This window comes from Oncorhynchus gorbuscha, linkage group LG16 (genome assembly GCF_021184085.1).
Source record: "Oncorhynchus gorbuscha isolate QuinsamMale2020 ecotype Even-year linkage group LG16, OgorEven_v1.0, whole genome shotgun sequence".
Lineage (NCBI taxonomy): Eukaryota > Metazoa > Chordata > Actinopteri > Salmoniformes > Salmonidae > Oncorhynchus > Oncorhynchus gorbuscha.
In genome coordinates, this window is record NC_060188.1 from 56,827,610 (window position 1) to 56,850,774 (window position 23,165).

Consider the following 23,165-nt stretch of genomic DNA (forward strand, 5'->3'; position numbering starts at 1 on the left):
GGGACAAAATAAAAGGAATATAAATGTTATATTTTGATAAAGTAGATGGATATCTATTTTTTCATCAGTAAATATTTATATTCATTATTCATACACTTTCTTGGACAATTATCCTCAATATTCTACATGTACTTGTTAATTTCCTCTTACTATATGGGTTACCTAATTACATAATGATTTCGACTTTTAAAATGTTCAGATTTAGAAGATTACTCTAGGCAGGTAGCCTAGTGGTAAGCGCGTTGGGCCAGTAACCGAAGGTTGCTAGATCGAATCCCCGAGCTGACGGGGTAAATATCTGTCGTTCTGCCCCTGAACAAGGCACTTATCCTAGGCCGTTATTAAAAATAAGAATTTGTTCTTAACTGACTTGCCTAGTTAAATAAAGAAAAATACAATAACCTATTATCACCATCGCTGATAATTGTATCAGTTCCTATAATTCCCCTACTGCCTACACGTACAAAAAAAATCGGCAGCCCCCTAGGTGTCTCACTTTCGCAGTGTTTGCATGGATTCAAGAGAGGGAAGAGTGACTCGGTTCGTTGACGTCACCATTGTGTTGATTTGCTAACCCGAAAGAACAGAGGAGTTAGTGCGTGTGAGAGCGGGCACTGTGAACTGCGTTACTATGCTGTAGCCCAATAACCACACATTCGGAATCAAAACGTGCAATTTAGGTGAGTACTGATATGGGCGCCCAGCTTTCATGTTGCAGTGACAGACCCGCTTCTCTGCATGCTTACAGTTGTTTTTCCTGTGTACTCTAATATTGTGAATGCTTTAATAGTATGTTTGCTATCCTCACTTCAACCCTCATCAAGTTACAGTTCCTATAGCGCTACAATGTGGCAAGGAAAGTTGATGTATCAATTCCTGTTTGCGCTGAAGTGTTTTAAATTGCATGTATTTAGCTGTCAAATAAAGCCAAAAGTCTGAGCGGACGAAATGTGTTTAAGTTTTCATGAACACTTGGGCTTCATTGGCCATGTAAAGATGTTAGGTTGACGTAATTGTCTGTTTTAGTATTCGGGAGATCGCAACAGGAGAACGTGAGGTCTGAGGCTTACATTGCGAACCAGACAGGATGACGTTCGTCCATGTGGTTTATTCTGAAAATAGTGTTTCTGTTGAAATGAGAATACAGTACACTGACACCTTATGCCGCTCTTATATTCCTGGAAGTTTTAAAAAGCGAACAAATGACGCACTTGAAGAGCTCGTGCAGCGGTGATGACAAATCATCTTAAACACAAGGGCAATAATCTGAACTGTGTCCATCTATTTATTCACTGACTGATGTAAATTGTAGGCCTACACCAGAGACCCACATAGATAACTGGTCGACTGTTGCTTATTCCTTGATTCTTAATGAAATATTGCCTCTTCTTGACGCAAATAAATATAACATTGTTTATAGATGGAATGGCAAATTGAATTGCTGTCGATATGGGTTATCTCTTCAAGCTCAATCATAATGACATGTCCAAATAAAATGCTCTCAAGCTGTAATGATTTCACTTCAAACGATTCCACCTGTGTGCTAATCAGAATAGCAGGCTAGTGAATTTAATCATTGTTGCAACCAGTCCCGGTTGCAACAATGTATTTGGGTCTCATTCGACCTTATGTACTTTAGTAGACTCTGTTGAGAGAAGTGTGAGTATACTGTTTGTTCTTGAGCAAAATGTGTTTGGATACGACTTCCACGAGCTTAGGTTTTTATTGTCTCAGATTTTTAAACATCAGGACGCATTGAACATAATGCTAAAGAGATGCGCGCTTCGGACAGACAACTGTCTTCGTGGATACAGTTGGTCCTTAGAGGGTTCTCGTATGATTGCGTTATGTTGGCGTTGATATGCTGTCAATACAGCATAACCTATTGATTGAAAATAATAATTAACCCTTCAATGGTGTCTGATCACACGAGTGCGTGAAATTATTTGGTGACATTAACGCGCCGTCCCGACGCACTGTCTTAATCCATCCAGTTCCTCATACAATTTGTGGGCTTTACGTTACCTATCCTTATTAGGCAACTTTCGATTGTTTCCTATGGTAAACCTGGGGCACTAAGCTAATTACGGAGCGCTATAGACATGGACCTATTTACTGGGTCATAAATTAGCGATAAATTGTTATTCGTGTCATAAAGTAACATTTGTTGTCATTTGTTGGACTTCCATCACTCCTATCAATACCAAATGTATACAGTCTTAAACTCCTCTGTAATATAGGCTATCTGAAATTGAATAGAATTTTCATTGAGTATTTCCAACGATTGCCAACTGTTGACTTCATTTTTATGAGAGCCACTGAGTATATTGTTAGCATTGTCTACCTGTTTAGGAATTGCGGATGCATAATGTTAGCATAAATTAATCGATTTTAATCTGCGCTCTTTATCGATATCCTTTCGGAAAAATTGAAAAGGTCTGTAGCCTACCGTTTCTGATTCTTGATTAACTCTAATGGAATATTTGAAAATGTAAATTATAAAATGACTTGCCTAAAATGAGTATAAGCTACTGTAACGACCCTGGGTAATCATGTTAATTGTAATAGGCTACAGAAATAACATTTTATATTTATAATAATAACGGTGATTATATCATCATTTAATATTATTACATGACAGGTTATTCCTCATCTGGTCTAATATTTTGTGAGAGCGGGCAATGACATGCCAACATGCATTCAAATCATTGATCGCCTAGCCTACTGTACATTCCATAGACGTTAAAACCAGGTACATTCCAAGTAAAATCAGTAATGGAAACTATTCTGTCCTAGTATAAACCTGCGCTTCTTTTAATAAATTGTATTTTCAGATCAGATTACAATAGAATTGTAGTCGTGTAGAGCAATTTATATTACGTAACCAAGTTAAAGAGGTGTCCAAAGCAATGACTCGTGCGTTTCTTTGGCGTATGTAATATAATCTTGTTGGCGCTACATGGCGTTTTCTTTTTTTTGCGACATCCTCTGTTCCAACTATTCCTGGCACGCTGCTCGCTCCCTTCTGTGCTCACTGCTCTTCTCTGTGATAAGAATACTGAATAAGATGCCATTTCATTTCAGAATGGGTGTTGATGGTCTTTGTGAACCAAGCATCAACGCATTCTAACAAAGACTAGGGTGTTGCAAGGCTCTCAGTGGTCCATATTTGTTGCTGTTCATGTTTCACATAACTATACATTGAGTGGGAAAAGATGGGGTATTTTTTTTAAAGATTTTAATTTAGTTTAATAAGGGTGATTTGGTCTGCTTGGCGTTTGACTTGTGTTATTTAGCTATTGATAATTTGCTCTTATGGCCACTCATTTCAACTATGATGCCATTGCATACAATTCTTACCATCCCAGTAGGGTTGTATGTCCATAGTTGTATGTATTATGTACAGAACAGCTCAGTGTCATGTGCATAGACCTGTTTTCATTTTATGAAGTGTGCAATGTTAATGTAGCCTATTTGGATGAGAGGTGAGAACAATTTGATTTCAAAATGCCCAGAAAATAAAGATAAATTGCTGATCTTTATCTAATTGAAATCAATTATTATAAAAAAGACAATTAACATTTATGGTTTGCAATGGCTTTTCAAATAATCTGCAGTAATTCATACAACAGCAATTGATTGTTTTAACTTAACACTGCAGAACTGTTTGGATTTGTTATATAAAAGTGTAGGTTTAAATATTGATCTGTGATCTTATCTACCACAGTTATTTGATGTTTATTGGGCTAGGACCAAATATGATATATAGTTGAGAAGCCAACAGTTGTTTTTATATATTATAAAGTGTTTTCCCAAAATATTCTGATATACCTGATCTTGTTCTCTCTTCAGATTGACTTTATCTTGTTTACAAAGATAAGTGAAGAAACTGCTGAGGAGGGAAAGCGAGCCTCATGAGTTGGCCTGGCGGATCTCAGCGACGTTATGGATTTGACTAAAATGGGTATGATCCACCTCCAGAACCCCAACCACCCCACGGTCCTGCTGCAGAAGGCCAACCAGATGCGTCTGGCAGGGACCCTCTGCGACGTGGTCATCATGGTTGACAGCCAGGAGTTCCATGCTCATAGAACCGTGTTGGCCTGCACCAGCAAGATGTTTGAGATTCTGTTTCACCGCAACAGCCAGCATTACACCCTGGACTTCCTTTCACCAAAGACCTTCCAGCAGATCCTGGAGTACGCCTACACTGCCACACTCCAGGCCAAAGTGGAAGACCTGGACGACCTGCTGTACGCAGCAGAGATCCTAGAAATCGAGTACCTGGAGGAGCAATGTCTCAAGATCCTGGAGACCATCCAGTCCTCGGATGATAATGACACGGAGGCCAATATGAACGATGGCGGCACGGAGGAAGAAGACGAGCGCAAGGTCCGGCAAGGAGGGAAGAACGCTAAGAAGCATTCCATGGAGGGGAGCTTCCTTTCAGCCACCCAGCAAGCCTCTGCCCTAGACCAGAGCCCCTCCGTCTCCACATCCTTTGGGCTCTCCACCATGAGCCCAACCAAAGCTGCTGTGGACAGCCTGATGAGCATCGGCCAGTCCCTCCTGCAGCAGGGCTTCGGGGGAGAGCACCTGACTCACGGCAACTCCCACCGCCAACTGATGACCGAGATCAAGACGGAGATGATGCAAGTGGATGAAGGCGGAGGCCACGAGAGCCCCAGAACCATGGAGTCCAGCGCCTCCAGCAATGGTGAGAGGAGCAACGAGTTGGACAAGAACCGTGATGGCCCAGGGACCCCGACCAGGAGCAGCGTGATCACAAGTGCCCGCGAGCTGCACTACGTCCGGGAGGATGGCATGGGCGACCCCCAAGCAGATGGTAGCCAAATGGGTCTCGAAGCCATGGCTGGCATGACAGGCATGACTGAGAAACAGCTGACCTCCCTGTACTCTCTGCCTCCCAATCATAAAAACGAAGTTATGCGATCCATGCCGGCCTCCATGGCCTCTTCTCTTCACATGTCCCCTGCCCTGGCCATGTCCATGGACTTCAGTGCCTACGGGGGACTTCTGCCCCAGAGCTTCATTCAGAGGGAGTTCTTCAACAAGCTGGGGGAGCTGGCTGCTGGCATGAAGCCAGATGGCAGAAACCAGCACGAACGCTGCAACGTGTGTGGCGCAGAGCTACCAGACAACGAAGCTGTAGAGCAACACCGGTAAGGTCAACTTTGTGAATTTCTTTCTGACTAGTTTGGTTCTATTAACATTTGTAAACTTGTTAATCTTTGCCAAAAAAACTTTTCTTCAAATCAATGATAAAATATAAATAAATTCTGCCTACAGTTACTTCATTTAAGTTTACATTTAAGTTTACTGTACATAAAATATAGATCTAAATTTTTCTACCTTTTCATAATTCAGGAATCTACTTAACAAACGTTTTTCAGTCCTTTTTTTCTGTTGAAAATGTTTTGTTTTTTTGCATGTGCTAGCTAGCAGCTTAGTAAACTCAACTCCGTGTCGGCAGAATGTACCACAGACTACATTGAGACGCTATCAGTTGATACCTGTAAAACATTTAATTCTTTAAGGCTTTCCTTGTCCCAGTGTTTTGTCCTGTAACAAGCTTTTTCTTTGGGTGCTGAAATCTGTATTTTTTTTGTAAGTCATTGCATGGCAGAAATTTTAGATTTCGCAAGGGATAGAAGGCAAATTAGAAGGCAAATTATCATAGAAGGCCAATTATCAAAACGGTGGATTCCAAATCCAACTGACAACACTAATAATCAGGACAAGCATAGGTACACAGTAAGAATTAAATAATGGATATTTTTAAAGTATCAAGTGGTAGTGCACGCTTAACTTCCGATTCAGTTGGAAACAGTGAATTAAAGGGTGCAGTTTTTATAAAACCTATGGATTTCAGCATCCAAAGAAAAGCATGCAGTTAAACAGGACTGACATTGGTACAAGGAAAGCATTACGGAATTTACAAGTATCGAGTTTTAGTTGCGGTACACCCTAATGGGCGCATCGTGTATGGAAGGTATCCATATTGCAGGGATCTAAACTAGAGCTAACAAGCTAGATGACTATTAAGCTAAAATCCATGAATTACAGTTCCTTCAGAAAGTATTCACAACCCTCAACATTTTACACATTTTATTGTAAAAATCCTGAATTTAAAGTGGAATTATGTTTTTTGAAAGTTTTAGAAATGTATTTAAAATGAAAATCTGAAATGTCTTGAATGTCTTCAATAAGTGTTCAACCTCTTTTGTTATGGAAAGTCTAAAAATGTGCTTAACTAGCCATGTGATAATTTGCATGAACTCAAGTCTGTATGCAAAAATATTGCTTAACATGATTTTTGAATGATGACCTCCTATCTGTATCCTACACATACAATTATCTGTAAGGTCCCTCAGTCAAGCAGTGAATTTCAAACACAGATTCAACCACAAACCAGGGAGGCTTTCCAAGAAGGGCACCTATTGGTAGATGGGTAAAAAATAATGCATCAATAAACCCAGTCACTACAAAGATACAGATGTACTTCTTAACTCAGTTGCTGGAGTGGAAGGAAACCGCTTAGGGATTTCACAATGAAGCCAATGGTGACTTTAAAAAACTTGCAGTGTTAAATGGCTGTAATAGGAGAAAATTGAGGATGGATCAACTTTGTAGTTACTCCACAATACTAACCTAATTGACTGAGTGAAAAGAAGGAAGACTGTAGAGAATACAAATATTCCAAAACATGCATCCTGTTTGCAACAAAGCACTACAGTAATACTACAAACAATATGGCAAATAAATAGATTTGTTCTGAATACAACCTGTTATGTTTGGGCCATGTTTTCAAGCATAGTGGTGGCAAGCATCATGTTATGGGTATGCTTTTAAGTGTTAAGGACTGCGGGAGTTTTTGCGGATTAAAAAAGAAACGGAATGGAGTTAAGCTCAGGCAAAATCCTAAAGGAAAGACCGAACCAGGTTGCTTTCCACCAGACAATGGGAGAATAATTTCTCTTTCAGCAGGACAATGACCTGAAACACAAAGCCAAATCTACACTGGAGTTGTTACCAAGAAGACGGTGAATGTCCCAGAATGGGCAAGTTACAGTTTTTACTTAAATCTACTTGAAAATATGTCAAGACCTGAAAATGGTTGTCTAGCAATGATCAACAACCGATTTGACAGAACAAATGTTGCACAATCCAGGTGTGGAAAGCTCTTGGAGACTTACCCAGAAATACTTTCTAAAGGCACTGCAAATATAAACGTTTGTGATTTTACCCCTCATTTAGATATTTTTCTCGGCCAAGAGAAAATGTTTAATTCTGATGCAATAGGTAATTGTCAGGTTAGCTTCTTGTGGTCAAGATAGCCTGCTTTGATGATACATTCCTCAGAAGGATTTAACCAATGAATATGCCTTTTCACTAGAAATTGTTCAATTCATAGTTTTTTACATTTTTTTACATTTTTGTAACCAAAGGTAGAAAAAAGTGAGGTTTCATGGAAATAAGTAGCATATTTTCCATTAGACTACTGGTATTTGCATTGGATTTTATGGTTGTCAATTTTCACCCAGAATTGGGAAAGAGTTACTTTTTCAAACTTGTGTTCTAAAGTCAATAATGTAGGTACTTTAAAGGGCAATTCCGCCACTTCAATCTAATTCATTCTCTCCAGCACCATACCAGTGTCTACATGTCAAAACGGAGTTTCTAGCCCAGAGGCAGGGAATTTTCTTGCTCCCCACATCACCGCGAGTCTCTGTAGTGTCTGACGGCCATCGTGAAAAATGATAACTTTATATGTTTATGTAAAATGTATAATTGCGCCGTTTTCACATATGTAGATACTGGTATTGTGCTGGAGATAATGAAAACGAGATTGAAAAGTGGTGTAATTTTCCTTTAGGCATTGTAACTCAATAGACGGGTTGGTTTGGTTATTTAGCAACAAAACCGACTGGTGCGTAACTATGGGGAAAGACAGACTGGGTTGGCTTAGATTGTTGATAACATGCAAACTATATTTCAACTCCATTGTTCATTGTAAACAAAGTTGCACAAAGAGCGCTGGTCTCCACTCATACATCGTTACAGTTGTTGGTTAGCTACCATTTCTTTTTGTATATTAGCGTAGACGTAACATCAGTCAAAACACCTCTAATCAAAACATGGTATCAATACCAAGATCAAACAAGCTGAAACGAGCCACTTACGGTTCACCTCACACAGTTTCTTGTTATTGTTGCTAGCTATCTATCCAGAACCATAACACAAGTCGTTTTGACCCTTTGAATTGTGCGCATCGTTTTTGTGGCGTTGTCAGCTAACCCGTCTATGCCACCAGGTTACTTGTTGCTGTTATTACATGACACTTGAATATTTGCTTTCATATGATTATAAAGACATGCTCTGGAACTTTGGCAACTAAGTATTTCAACTTCCTACACTTTGGGCTGTATGTGTCAATGTGTAGTTCATACATGCATAATCTATGATCAGAATTAGTCTTTGCTCAATTAACCACACAATCCCTAGTTTGAAAGTCACTGTTTTTCTGGAAGTTGGGCTGCCCTATTTCCCAAAAATGTTCCCCCACAAGGACCAGCCCTCTAGCAATTTGAGTTCAACCAATGAGCTTCAGTCCGTCAACATATGAGTGGCAGCTATCAAGATGCACATGATGCACATCAGGAGAGTGAGAGAGAGCAATGCCTGGTGCACATATGTGACTTAGTATGCAATTTTCAGGTTCACTTTTGGCTTGTGAGCTCTACTTTCAGAACTACTGGCCAAAACGTATACAAAAGTACAGGTGAATCCCTTTGTAAGTTTGAAGTAGGCTATCATATCAAGACAACATTGTTGTCGCTCTCTCTGAAACCATCAAGTCTGTGGTTGGCGACCGAAGCTGAGGTCCTCTCCCCTGATGACTTCCAGGCCTGTCCGGGTGACTAGCGAGCTGTCCTGCCATGGCGCTGGCTGAGCCCATTAGTCGCACCTGGTGAAGGGGGCCAGCTAATGGGAAGCAGCCCCCCCCCCCCCTTCCTCACACCCATCTCAGCCCACCCCTGACCCCTGTGGTGTGGCCAGTGATTGAGAGTTTGGGGCCCCCAGCCACCGGGGGGACAAGGAGGGCCTTATTAGCTTTATAAGTGGTGCAGACTGTCCAGCCCAGGAAATGAGGGCTGTGCACAGGACCCGAGTCCTGACCTCTGCAGCCTAACCTTTCGGCCGCTCGGCTGGCCTCTGCTTCTCGTCAGCATAGCCAGAGGGCGGGGGTGGTAGTAATAGTAGTAGTGTGGATGTAGGACTGCAAAGGAGGGGGAGGGTTGGGATTTGAGAGGTATACAGCAAGTAAATCCACGCCAGGTGTGCACCGATGTTCAAATCCCACCATGCACTCCTGTTGTAGAGCGGTCAGCGTGCTGTTGTCTGCACATGAGAAATGTTGCTCAACTTCCAAAACTGTCAAGGAACTGTACTAGTGTCTCGAAATTTGGGAAATAGGCCATTATCTGCTTTTTAAGAAACACTCCGTTTCTGCTAATGGCCTGCCACTCTCGCTCATAGCCCAACACCTCATGAAGCTTGTAGGATTTAGAATTGGTCATTTCCATGTAAAAGGACCAATGAGCACCATCTTGTGAAGTTCATAGGAGCATGTCAAATTGGGTGTCAAACAAATGCTACGAGTCTATATTTGTGAGTAAATAAGGCATGTATACATTTTTCAATCCCAAAAATTGTGAATAAGCAAAGGCTTTGATTTCTTGTCAAACAGATAGAAAAGGGGTCTTAGAAAACATCTAGTAGAAAAAGTCTTGAAATGCATCAAAACACAATGTTGAGTGCAGTGGTTAAGGGTGCTGTACTGCAGCACCAGCTGTGCCATCAGAGACTCTGGGTTCGCGCCCAGGCTCTGTCATAACTGGCCGTGACCGGAAGGTCCATGGGGCGAAGCACAATTGGCCTAGCGTCGTCCGGGTTAGGGAGGGCTTGGTCGGTAGGGATGTCCTTGTCTCATCCTGCACCAGCGACTCCTGTGGCGGGCCGGGCAAAGTGCGTGCTAACCAAGGTTGCCAGGTGCACAGTGTTTCCTCCGACACATTGGTGCGGCTGGCTTCCGGGTTGGATGCGCGCTGTGTTAAGAAGCAGTGCGGCTTGGTTGGGTTGTGTATCGGAGGACGCATGACTTTCAACCTTCGTCTCTCCCGAGCCCGTACGGGAGTTGTAGCGATGAGACAAGATAGTAGCTACTAAAACAATTGGATACCATGAAATTGGGGAGAAAAAGGGGTCAAATAAAAAAATAAAAATAAAACACACAATGTTGAAGTAAAGACCCGTGCCAATGCATATCCACACTTTTATATATTTTGTTTTGAAGAAATTATTTGCCTTCTGTAAATTGCCTTGTGCCTTGAAATTCTCTTATGAAAACCCACATCTTTTTAAGAAATTCTCTCCCTCATGAGGGAGGATAATGAAAGTTCACAAAAGTAAAGGTGACTTAGTGTTTTACTGATATCAATTTTGTTTATGAATGATTAAGTTAATTAAAACTCTAAATTCTTTTGCCAAATCGGTAACAGAATTTCAGAAAAAAATCTAACAATTTCTGCAATTGAGTTGGCTACAATGATTTCCCATTGTAACCACAGTTGGGTCATGTGCTACTGTCCTACTTTCCACTGGTATACTGTTATGTTCAGCTGATAACCGTTTCCTTTCTCTTTGTCTGGTAGTCAAAGCAAGAGTATGAAAAATTGGGACATCCAATCCCTCTCTTTCCTTCCTCTCTCTCTCCAATTAATGTCACCTCTCTTGGCTCTTACTGATACTTACCCACGAGCCTCCTCTCTTTCCATTTACTGTAACCCGCATCCTCAACCACTGAGCACTGGATGTAATGGACATAGAAAAGTAGTTGAAATTTGGTCAGTCCGCCCTGGCCTTGATTTCAACGTCAACAGATGTTGATTTCTGGTCCGCTCCGGACCAACTATGATTTCAACTTCCACAAACGTCTGGACCGGCTTTCATTTGGCCCAAACATAGACATCCATGATTGGTTCAGATTTGGTCTTGTCCAGACCGGACCAAATCTGAAGTAATCATAGGACCATATCATAGATATCTATGTTTCACAAGTTTGCACAGCACAATTCCGTTACTGTGGAATTGCCGATTTTGGGTTTGACTCAGTGTGTCAGAATTGATTGAGAGCTCACATTTCCAGTTGCTTAAGATTATACAGAGACTAGGAATGGGAGGGGAGCGGGTGCCCCTGGTGAGTTTACAGGTCCTAGGTCATGTTTGGAACTCCAGGCTTTTACGCAACATAAAAGAGTCGGATGACATTTTAAAGATTCCAAAATCAAGATGACTCATACTTGTTGTGCTGAAAAGTTTTTACCTAGTAGTACCCTGATCTTGTACACATATCTTTGTTGTTTCAATAATTTTTGTGCTCTGCTGAACGTTGTTGTTACTGTACATTAAGTTTATGTAATGCAATAACACTGAATGTGTCCAAGTTAAATTGGCTGCCAATAGAGAAGGAAAGAGAGCACTTCCTGGAATTGAATTGCATCACTACTACATACACTGTCAGAATGTATTTCTTTCTTCTACTGGCCTCTTTCACCTTGAGTGGACCTGCTCAGCTTGAAATGTTTGTGCTAATCAGATGGAATGCGCCACGGTTAAGGTTCACGTGAGGATTCTGTTTCAGCAGCCCCTACCAAAATATTGGTATGTCTACAGCATGGCCGAAGACTGATTTAACAAAAGCTATCTAATTGGCAGATTTGAGTGTGTTCCGTCTCGGTTACTCTATATTCCCTTAATGAATTTTGGAAGAAATACAGAATTACTTGTTCAGAGAGATGGCCTTGTGTACCTTCACCCACTGTCCTAAAAATTCATGAGGAATTGAATAGAACCTTTGTAAGCTATAATAAACAAAAACGTTAGTGTTTTTGGATTTATTTGCCATGAAATGACTTGGGTTAGTGTGAACAAAATGGCAAACAATTTAATTTTGCGGTGTTAAAACCAATGGTTGTCTTTAATAAATCATAATTTATCCTGAATGTCTTTCAGGTTTAGGTAAGATCTATTGAATGCTTATTTAATGTGAGGATACGTCTTTTGCCTGGATAGATTGAGTGGTGAGGTTGCCTGTTTTTCAAGTTTTATCAATGTGACCATCCCTGGTTGTGCAAGAGATGGGAAATCTAGGATCAAAAGAGATTTCCAAACCGTTTCATGCATTGATCTGTTGGCTGCCCCAACAGAATACTAATGGGTTCATTTAGATTAGTAGATGTTCCATGACATCCCTAAATATTGTAAGCCCTGTTCTAAAGCTTCCTCAAACAGACTTCAGACATTTGAAGTATAAAGTCAAACATTGCGTCATGCATCGCCTGTTTTATCATCCGTGTATAATGAATTGCCGTTGTATCCAGAAAATGTCTGCCTTTAAATATATGCAGATCCCTATCTTCTTCTTATGGCTCTAATTTATAAGGATAAATTGCCAGAATTATGAGTCATGATTTGATTTAATATGATCTTCTGATTCCCTTCTGTTTATTATCAGCAAACTTGTACATTCTTTCATCCGATTACTTTTTTTTTATGTCGGCGCAATTGACAGAAATCGTGGTTCCCCAGTTGATAGACCTACGTGTTTGTGTTTTCTAAAGATTTGTCAGAAGCTTTGATTGTTGACAGCTCGCAGCACACAGAGCAATGGTTCTGGTTGTCTAATTACAGATTAAATCCCAGCAGCCTTGTGCCAGGGTTGCTGCCATCTCCAGTTACAAACGTGAAAAATATTTCAGTCTGGGAGTTCATTTGGTGCAAACGTGAAAAATATTTCAGTCTGGGAGTTCATTTGGTGCAAACAGGTCAAGTTAACCGGCCATAATTGTTTCCAGACGTGGCACAGGTCCTTTGTGCGTGTGTGTGCGTGCACAAGCGAGAGTGTGTGTGTGTATATGTTAGAATGAATGCATCAGTAAGTGCTTGCTTCCTGTATAATTTAGCCTGTTCCATTCATTCGCCAATGCCCTGGGTTCTATCGTAAAGCCTCAACAACTGGATGAGATGTGGATTGGCTCCACAAATGGAGCGAGGGGGTATCCCTTGAAGTAGCCCCCCAGAGTCATGTATTGATATCTCCCGGAGATTTATGAGTGAGGGATTGGTAAATGAAGGGCTGTGTTTGTTTTTCAATCGCCCCAGGTTTCCTACAGGGGCCAAATCAAAGCTCCATCTCACCACAACAACAACAACTGTGTTTTTTTTCTCTCCCTTTCTCCAAAGCCGGGACATATTTGACAGGCTCAGATTTATTTCTTGAAGGAAGTCTGGGTGAGTGTACTCGTGGCTTTAGGGAGACTGGATTACAGCGATATTTTAGTAACCCCGTGATAAGCAAATAATCATCTGGCAAGGCTGAGTGATTTATTAGACAAATAAATTAATCGTACAGGGACTAACTCTAAGGAAGAGAACTCTGCTTGATATTCCAAACACAGCATCCTATTCAAAGACCCATAGCCTTGGGTTTATCCCTTTCACTTAAAACCCATTATCATGCAGATGCATGGCCTCTAATGTACTTACAACCAAACAAGAATGCCCCCTCCAGAACCCTTTCAGGACATAGCTGTTAAACATAACTAACTGTCAATGTTTGAACCATCTCTTTCATATCCAAGCCACACAGTGTATGAATGAGCCCCTGTCAACGATTGTCCACCTCTCGTCGGCCATATTTGACATAGAGAAACCTTTTCCTCAACAACTGACTCGGATATTCAATTTCCTCGGTTGTCCTCCGTCGTGGGCGGAGAGGGCATAGTCAAACACAGTCAGCGTGGTTCTAATACCCAGGGTCCCTAGTGTTTAAACAGGAGTCTGGGGGCCTTATCTGTGCATATCAGGAGGACTGATAACCACGCGTGCTCCTCTTCAGTAAACCAAGAGCAGATAGGGCCTGATACCGGCCATAGCGTTGTCGCAGGATATAACACAACCTGCATCCTGAAATTATGTGTAGGGAGAGACAGGTGCACATCAGAAGTTGCCCTATAAGGTGAAGCACACCTGATATCATATCCACCACCAAGAACCACAAGGCTGCTTTAGGCATAAACTTTAACACCAATGGTCAAGATGACCTATTCCCTCCCCAATCTGTGGTCCCAGATACAAATTAAATTAACATATCGTTTCTAAGGGATTTAGTTATTTACCATATTTTATTGATAGGCTTTTGTGTGTCAGTGAGCGCTCTTTTTCCTCATTGTGTTGTGGTCTTTGTCAAAGTCTGCATTATGGTGGGAAAGAAAGTACAGATTCATTACCTAAGCTTGGCTCAATGTAGAAGCTTTTTATTGCAAGCTAAACTGGCAGAGGAACATCCATTACATGGAGCAGGATTACCCCCCCCCATTTAAAATCTGTGAGTGAACTCCCCTGGAGAGCACTCCACACAGGTACAGTAGTACATCAAAGGGTAATAACCAAATAGCACCACAAAAGCTTTTTGAAGGGGCACATGTGCCCGGAAGGTCCTCGTCTTCCAGAACAGACCAAATTTGAGGACGGGGAAAACATGAAGCGTTAGGTTGTCCTCCCGGACTAACTCGTCTTCATAGTCTCTGAGTCTTGATGCCTTGTTGACGTAGTGTCTGGTGTCAGTGTTTGTTTATGCATCTGAGGATAAGCTATTGGCTGGCCAGACGCTGCAGTAGAGCAGACCCGAGCCGAGGCAGCTGGCTGACACCCAATTATAGACAGGTTCTAAAAGGCCCTGGTTGAACTGTAAAGATTTACACCGCCATCTCTCTGATCTCAGATCTGTGCTCTGTCCGCACTGTCATGCCGGGAGATGTATCGATTAAAGACTTAACACTGGGTTACATCATGTGGATGGACTGCACACCCCTGACTACAACGACAGATTATCACAGAGGCATGTTCTCTATCAGAAGGAGCACCCCCCCCAAAAAAAAAATCTCTATTGGATTTGAGAATCCGCTCATACCGTCATCACCTTATGCAGTTATTTTTTTAAATAATTGATGAATTAATGTTGTACACAGATTCAACAACACAAGCACCCTTTGATTTTAACAAACTAAATACAGTAAAAATCTAATATTTATCACCCCAAAAAAAGAACCAGATCACACAGCTTATTAACCAGATAAGCATCGTTTGGCGCCGGGTGCATAGACTTGCTACTGTTGCGCAAGCCTCCTCCTTTCTTCAGTGCTTTGGCTCCTGTTATCTTACTGCTGCAACTGGAGATGGTTGGATTACAGGCGGGAGAGCGTGGTGCAGACTCGGTACAGAGCCAGGTGGCACAACACCTCTCGCCTAACATCTGAAATAGCCGTTTTTTTTGGACCCGGAGAGAAGAAAGACCGTGGCCATGGCAATGGGGAATCAACCGAACATCGGACAGACAGAGATAAGAACCGAGAGGAGGGCTGTTGTGTAACATTAGTGTCTGTTTTCTTGGCCCAACCTCGGCCCTGCCTCTGCGTGGCTAAACCTGGCTAGTGCTGAGAGCGCGGCGCCTGGCCTCGTGGTCAGGCAGGCTGTTATGAAACGTGCGAGCCGAGGCCCCTATCTTTTGTCCTTCTGGGGAGCTTGTGGTCAGAGGGAGGAAGGTGCTGGGGACAGCCCACGCTCTTCTACGCCTACCTGCCTTGGTGAGAGTGGAAACGCACCAGTGGTTAGCAGTTACAGCCAGTTATCAAGTGACATGTACATTTATTATCTGGTCTACCTTCCTGATGGGTTTTCCCTCTCCACGTAGCGCAGCTACACTGATGTCTGCCTGAAACACTTGTGGAGATAAAATGTTAAACACTTTTCTATGATTATATTCTGTCATTGGCTCTTGAAGAGAATATGTTTAGTTTCTTTGTTTTTCCTTGAATTTTGAAAACCCATTTGGGGGTTATTTTAATTATATTTACCACTCTTGTGCTCACTGATTTTCTTTCTTACTGAAACTAAGCACAAGCAACTTTCCCATTAAAAAACAATTGAATTACAATGATCCACCTGAAAACCCGGTTTTAATTAAATGTTCATAGGGCCGCTCCCTCTCTGCCCCTCCCCTCTGGACCTGAACCTCTCCACCCCCTTCTCCGGACCTGAACCTCTCCACCCCCTTCTCCGGACCTGAACCTCTCCACCCCCTTCTCCGGACCTGAACCTCTCCACCCCTTGAACCTCCCACCCCCTTCTCCGGACCTGAACCTCTCCACCCCCTTCTCCGGACCTGAACCTCTCCACCCCCTTCTCCGGACCTGAACCTCTCCACCCCCTTCTCCGGACCTGAACCTCTCCACCCCCTTCTCCGGACCTGAACCTCTCCAACCCCTTCTCCGGACCTGAACCTCTGAACCCTTCTCCGGACCTGAACCTCTCCAACCCCTTCTCCGGACCTGAACCTCTCCAACCCCTTCTCCGGACCTGAACCTCTCCAACCCCTTCTCCGGACCTGAACCTCTCCAACCCCTTCTCCGGACCTGAACCTCTCCACCCCTTCTCCGGACCTGAACCTCTCCACCCCTTCTCCGGACCTGAACCTCTCCACCCCTTCTCCGGACCTGAACTCCGGACCTGAACCTCTCCAACCCCTTCTCCGGACCTGAACCTCTCCAACCCCTTCTCCGGACCTGAACCTCTCCAACCCCTTCTCCGGACCTGAACCTCTCCAACCCCTTCTCCGGACCTGAACCTCTCCAACCCCTTCTCCGGACCTGAACCTCTCCCCCTTCTCCGGAACCCCTTCTCCGGACCTGAACCTCTCAACCCCTTCTCCGGACCTGAACCTCTCCAACCCCTTCTCCGGACCTGAACCTCTCCAACCCCTTCTCCGGACCTGAACCTCTCCAACCCCTTCTCCGGACCTGAACCTCTCCAACCCCTTCTCCGGACCTGAACCTCTCCAACCTCTCCAACCCCTTCTCTGGACCTGAACCTCTCCAACCCCTTCTCCGGACCTGAACCTCTCCAACCCCTTCTCCGGACCTGAACCTCTCCAACCCCTTCTCCGGACCTGAACCTCTCCAACCCCTTCTCCGGACCTGAACCTCTCCAACCCCTTCTCCGGACCTGAACCTCTCCAACCCCTTCTCCGGACCTGAACCTCTCCAACCCCTTCTCCGGACCTGAACCTCTCCAACCCCTTCTCCGGACCTGAACCTCTCCAACCCCTTCTCCGGACCTGAACCTCTCCAACCCCTTCTCCGGACCTGAACCTCTTCTCAACCCTCCAACCCCTTCTCCGGACCTGAACCTCTCCAACCCCTTCTCCGGACCTGAACCTCTCCAACCCCTTCTCCGGACCTGAACCTCTCCAACCCCTTCTCCGGACCTGAACCTCTCCAACCCCTTCTCCGGACCTGAACCTCTCCAACCCCTTCTCCGGACCTGAACCTCTCAACCCCTTCTCCGGACCTGAACCTCTCCAACCCCTCTCGGACCTGAACCTCTCCAACCCCTTCTCCGGACCTGAACCTCTCCAACCCCTTCTCCGGACCTGAACCTCTCCAACCCCTTCTCCGGACCTGAACCTCTCCAACCCCTTCTCCGGACCTGAACCTCTCCAACCCCTTCTCCGGACCTGAACGCCGGTGTTTTAATCCTGTCGATATCCGATTAGCATCTCCTTGCCGGGTCCTGCCACATGAAAGAAGACGTGTCGGTTCCCCCTTGGTGGTTCTAACGCGCTGAGGAACAATGAGCGGGGTTCCGAGCCAAAGGGCCAACCCAAGCGTGCACAAGGCCTGTGTGAATGCGGCCACCGCGGCTCCTAGTCTCCGCTGGAAGTATCAAATCGGAGCCCTCCGCGGGCTTCCACCGAGAGAGACTCTAATTAGCCTCTTTGTTGCCTCCTGAATGGGGTGCCAGAGATTGGCAAGGGGCCCCAATGGAGTGATACGAGCGTGCTAAGAAGGCGGTCATAAAACTCCCATCATAAAGGAGCACTCAGGTAGGGGACTGGGTTGTGCGGAAGGCTGGACGGCACCACAGGTCCTGTTTATTACTCGGCCATCTCCCTCCTCTCAGGACCCTAGCCAGGTTACGTCTCATAATAGACACACAAATCTAATCAGGCAGGTTGTTGGACAGCTTTTTGCCAGTCTGCATTTGCAGTCTGCATTTGCCCGTCTGGCAATTTTTTGTTGAAGTTTTATTTTCTTGTGGTTTTGTTGACCGGCTGTTTGGTCACATATAGTTCAGTTCTTCGCTGCTTTTGCAAGTTAACCCTCTTAGCTCTTGGAACCACTGTTACATTTTTTTCCCCCAGTTTTCAGTTTTCCCCAGTTTTCAGTTCTTAACATCGCATTTTAAGGTATACATTATGTCTGCGCCTCTTTCAGACTGCTACTAGCAGGGAACGCCAAGTGCGGTCCAGAAGGGTTTAGCTCGAGACACATTTTAAGCCTTACTGTAATCCAGGGGGGATCAGTTGGGTAAATCATGGCATCAAGCTTAAAACCATAATTGATTTATGTATTTGCTGACCGAAGACGTCCAGAGAGATTAGCAGTGGCAGAGAGCTGAGGATGGATAGAATGGCCCTTGGAGAGGCCGCATGTCAGCTGGAGTCAGTCGAAGGAGATGAGTGATGTTTGACAGGTTTATACTGTACAGTTTGTATTATTTGATCCTTTAGGTTGAATGAAATTTACATTTGGAGATTTATGAGTTGGTTTATGTTATTAAATCTCATAATTTGTATTAGTAGGTGTATCAAACTCTTTTTCTTGTTTACGATCTTGCTGTCAGTTTCCCCCCCAAGGTCTTTCTTTTTTTAAATCAGATCGGGATTGTTTTGTGTCTGTGGTCCTCAAATGCGGAAAAAAGCCATTCCATTTCCTGGACGGATCACCAAAGCGGGAGGCTCTGACATGTCATGAGTCAAACTGCATCATTTCTGCCACTCCTGTCTCGGCCAGGAAGTTACTGATGATGCTGTCAGGTCTCGTCGAACGCCATTAAGCATAGTGTAAAATAGGCCTGGATCTCCTGCCCACCCCCCCTCCACCCCACACGCCTCACTTCCAAATAAGGGTTTGCATGTCCAGCCAGCAGTTTTACACCCCCATGCTCCTGCTTTGACCTTCCAGCTAAGGAGACGCCCATTGATTCTCTGTCTCCGGGTTCACTCTGGCGTCCTCTCTGAGCGACCCAGAGTTTCTTTCTTTTTTTCTTACTGGCATCTGGTGCATTGTCTATGGCTGCAGCACACGAGGAGCTGGACTCCCTAACAGGTGCTTGGGTCCTTATCGCCACGTCACACCTTATCTCGGGCCCTCAGCTTCCTGCATCCCCTCACATACCTCAGTGGGGAAATATTTGACTTAGCCTCTGACCTGACGCCCCCCACACTACTCTATACACACACACACACACACACTGGTCGAAAAAGAGACAGGACTGTAGTGGCCAGTTTTTTTTCTTCTCATTTTTAGTATCTTATTATATAAGAGTAACTACTCTAGGGATTTAAATACTGTAGTTCCCTATGTATTTGTGTGTGTGATTTATTTGATCAGTTTATACACTTTCTTTTTCTCATTCTGACTAAATTAATCAGCAGAGCCTCATGCAAAGGAAAATCAAACAGTAAAGTTATTTCCCTTGTTTGGATCTATCAATTTGGTCTGGCCTATTGCTCATATCCTGGGACATAGGGTCCCAGGGTTTAGTGTGTCCCCTTCTCTCCCAGTCCCTGGTACTGCACAGGGGGCCAGAGGACAAAGGCTAAAGTGTCTAAGCTGGGGGGGACACCCTTGGAGTCGCGGGTTGGTGAATCTGACAGGGGCGCTCTTTTTTTTCTCCTAATCCTGCCCTCTGTGGGTGTAGAGGCAGAAAGCTGGGGGTCTTAGAGCCATGAGAGCCACTATTGTGAGAGGTGGGCTCTGTTACAGTAGAGTGGATGCAGGGGTCTCGGCCCAGACAAAGGCAGGGTCAAACAGGCCCCCATTTATTTACAGTAGTCCCTTTCATTGCCCGAGTGAAATAGGAACCTGCACAGGCCTCGTGGGAGGACCACTGTTTTTGCTAAGTCAGGCCTCCGATAAGGTCAAAGAGCATTGGGGGTGGGGATGTATTTGGGGGCTGGCCCAACTTCCAGTGGATGCTGCTTCATAGAGAAAATGGGTATTTTTATTGTTCAGTAAATCATTTTGTCACTCAGGCAAAGTTTTAGAACAATAACAGTGCGTCTGTGGTGGGCGTGAGGAAAAGTGCAGCGTGGATGTGAAAGATGGGGACCTTAAGGTTTCCGCATGCTTCAGTTCGGCTGGCACCGAGCCGAACTCGGCTAGTATTGTAGAACCGAACGAGTGTGCTCACATAGTCCCTTAAAATACCTTAACTTGAAAAACAAAAACAACAAAAACAAAAATTAAGCAATAGTGCTTTGTCCATCTTGTGGCTGTGCATGAGAACGAGTCTATCGTTGAATGACAACAAACACTTCATCGAAGAATCCCTACTGTTGACCAATCACGGACGAAGGGGCGTAGACTAATGCTTCTGAACTTCTGCTTGCCTCGAGAAAAAATATTGTGCGTGAACTGCCGAAAAAACCCGTACTGAAGACCAAAACGAACAAAAACATGTCATAATATATCCACAAACTGTTTTGGATGGGAAGCCTTTACTGTCTGTCAGCAGATTAATGCTCACAACAATGGAGGGAGCTTTTTGTTGTCAGGGTGTTATTTAGGCAAGTACAATTCTATACCTTGTGGACACCCCAACTCTGCGGTACATTACTTAAGCAACCACTTTCAGCCACTAGTACAATAAATGTAAAAATATTTGACTGTAGAATGTAACCTAATTCTCTGTATCCAGTTAGGTCATTGTTGATACATGCATAAGAATGAACTCACTACTCTGCACAATCAAGATATTCAAAAACTAAAAGCATTAGTAACTTTGCACAGCTTGTGATTAAATAATCCTACTCCACTGCTGGAATTTCACCCAAGCAGTTTGATTTCAGTGTATTTAGCTTAATCTCAATAATGGCGCATCAATATCATATACAATTTTATAGGACTCAATGATCAAATCCTCTTTGGCGATGAAAAAATAAATTAATTAATAAAAAAATTGACAAAGAAATGGAAAGTCACCCGAGCTCTGAGCAAGGGGGGAAAAGGCACCATCTGCCAGGAGAATCCTCTAATCTTGGCATAATCTTGTTTTCACCGTTGGCGATGAGAAACGGATGCTTGGTGAAGAACAGGAATGGCCGTACAATATGAATAACTAAAGTCTGTCGGAACAGATTTTATTATTCTTAGGGACACAGTGACCCTAGGGTCAGAGGTTGCCTGGGCAGGGCCTTAACGGGGAGGGGTTGAGGGCAGGAGAGGTCCTGGGGTCTGGGTTAACCCCCACTTCTCACTCCATTGTCCTTAAGAACACAAAGAGGCCTGCCATCCAACTGGTCAGTCCTCTCCTCAACCCAAGCCGTGTTTGACAGAGTCATTGAATTTGGATGACTGAACACCAGTGAGTGAGCGAATAAGAGAACCGTTTTATTTCCTTCATAACCGTGACAATATGAACAATGACAATATGGCTGCCGCTGATATTCAGGGGAATGTCCCAAAAACGGAATGACCTCATTTGGCTGAATGCCGAGTGGGCAGAATTTCATTGTGGTTTGAAGATTTTGTGAGCTGCTTTGATATTAAATAGTTTGAATTGTGGCACTGATCATGTAGGGTCAAAATAATTGATATATTTGACGTTAGTCTTGCAAATTAACCAAGAATATACAATAAATGTTCATTTTTCTGCAAACTGATGCGCTGAATATATTTCAGTCATTCTCCTCTCACAATTTTTTGCAAACCTTATTTCCTGCCAAATTCAGCATGCATTGGGCCCGTCATTAACATTCTACCAACTTTTTCCCACCAATTTCACCGCAGCATTGCCTTCCTGGGTAGTATAGTTTCTATGTGGACTGGTCAGTTGAAACAGAGTTGTAACAGAAGGGTTTTCTGCCCTGTAATGGTAGAGATACTGGGTCTCCTGCCCTCTGCTCTCTCTCTCTCTCTCTCTCTCTCTCTCTCTCTCTCTCTCTCCTCTCCCTTCCTCTCTTTGTCTCGGCATGCTCTTCTCTATCCCACCATTGTGATGAAGTAGTGGCTCAACTTCATTCTCTAGCTGTCAGCCGGTCACTGTTGTCCACTGTGGTGGAATGGTTAAAAATAAACCTTTTGTATTTACCACAAGAAGAGAGCAAACACACACTGCTTTAAAAAAATCCAACTGAATGCAAGTAGGTTATTGACAGAGACAGACGTGCGCACGCACGCACACACACACACCATAGTGAATTGAATAGCACATTGAACCACCGTAAATGGGAGAGAATACACACTTTGCATGCAGAAATGTAATACAGTACATACAACATTTTACCACGTCACAGATGAAGGTCATGGAAACCATTAGACAATATTCATGTAACCTGACATGAAATACGGATTTTTCAGTAACAGTTGATATTTATTCTTCAGTATTTTAGTAGCATGTCTACAACAACCGGCCTTAAATTAAATATAAAACAGCACATTTTAAAAAATAAAGAGATTTTGCCTGCGGTCATAGAGAACTATCAAACAGAATCCATTTCCATCTTGAACAGATGTGAGTCTTGGCCTGTTGAATATGTCATTTCTTTGATCTGCAGCTAGACTATACTTTTTTTCTATTGGGTATTTAGATTATCTTGATAATGCCTTTTCAGATATGAGGGGGAAAAAGTTGAATATGGTGTTTGATCAGAAAGGTTATATATCATTCATGTTGTGATTGTCGTTAGTGTAAAAAAACAGCTCTAAGCTTTTGTTGGAGCTGAATGTTGCCTTGAACAGGACAAATGCATATGTCAGCTATTTGTTGTAAACCCGAGTAGTTATTCGTCTAACTGATCTGGTGACCCCTGAGAACGAGACGGGCGTTTACATCAAAACCCCTTGTGTGGCACATGAAAGTCACCGTGACATTTTGAAAAAGTCTGTCTGAATGTTGTGGATCAGAGACCCAGCTGCAATGTGAAGAAAGGGGGGTTTGCATTACAATGTCTCTCTGCC

The 23,165-nt window shown here is 43.5% G+C and overlaps 1 protein-coding gene across 3 annotated transcripts in view; it reads left to right on the top strand.

Moving 5' to 3' along the window:
* The first annotated feature begins 585 nt into the window (after positions 1-585).
* The window catches only part of LOC123999724 (zinc finger and BTB domain-containing protein 16-A-like), a 147,527-nt gene continuing 124,947 nt past the window's right edge, over positions 586-23,165 (top strand). For 2 of the 3 annotated variants that reach the window (XM_046305747.1, XM_046305749.1), the window contains exons 1-2: positions 586-680; positions 3,853-5,183. In XM_046305747.1, coding sequence (XP_046161703.1) covers positions 3,946-5,183 — 1,238 coding nt within the window. In that variant the 5' untranslated portion in view covers positions 586-680; positions 3,853-3,945. Of the gene's footprint in view, positions 681-1,545; positions 1,660-3,852; positions 5,184-23,165 lie in introns of those variants that run through there. The other variant, XM_046305748.1, reaches the window with a different exon arrangement.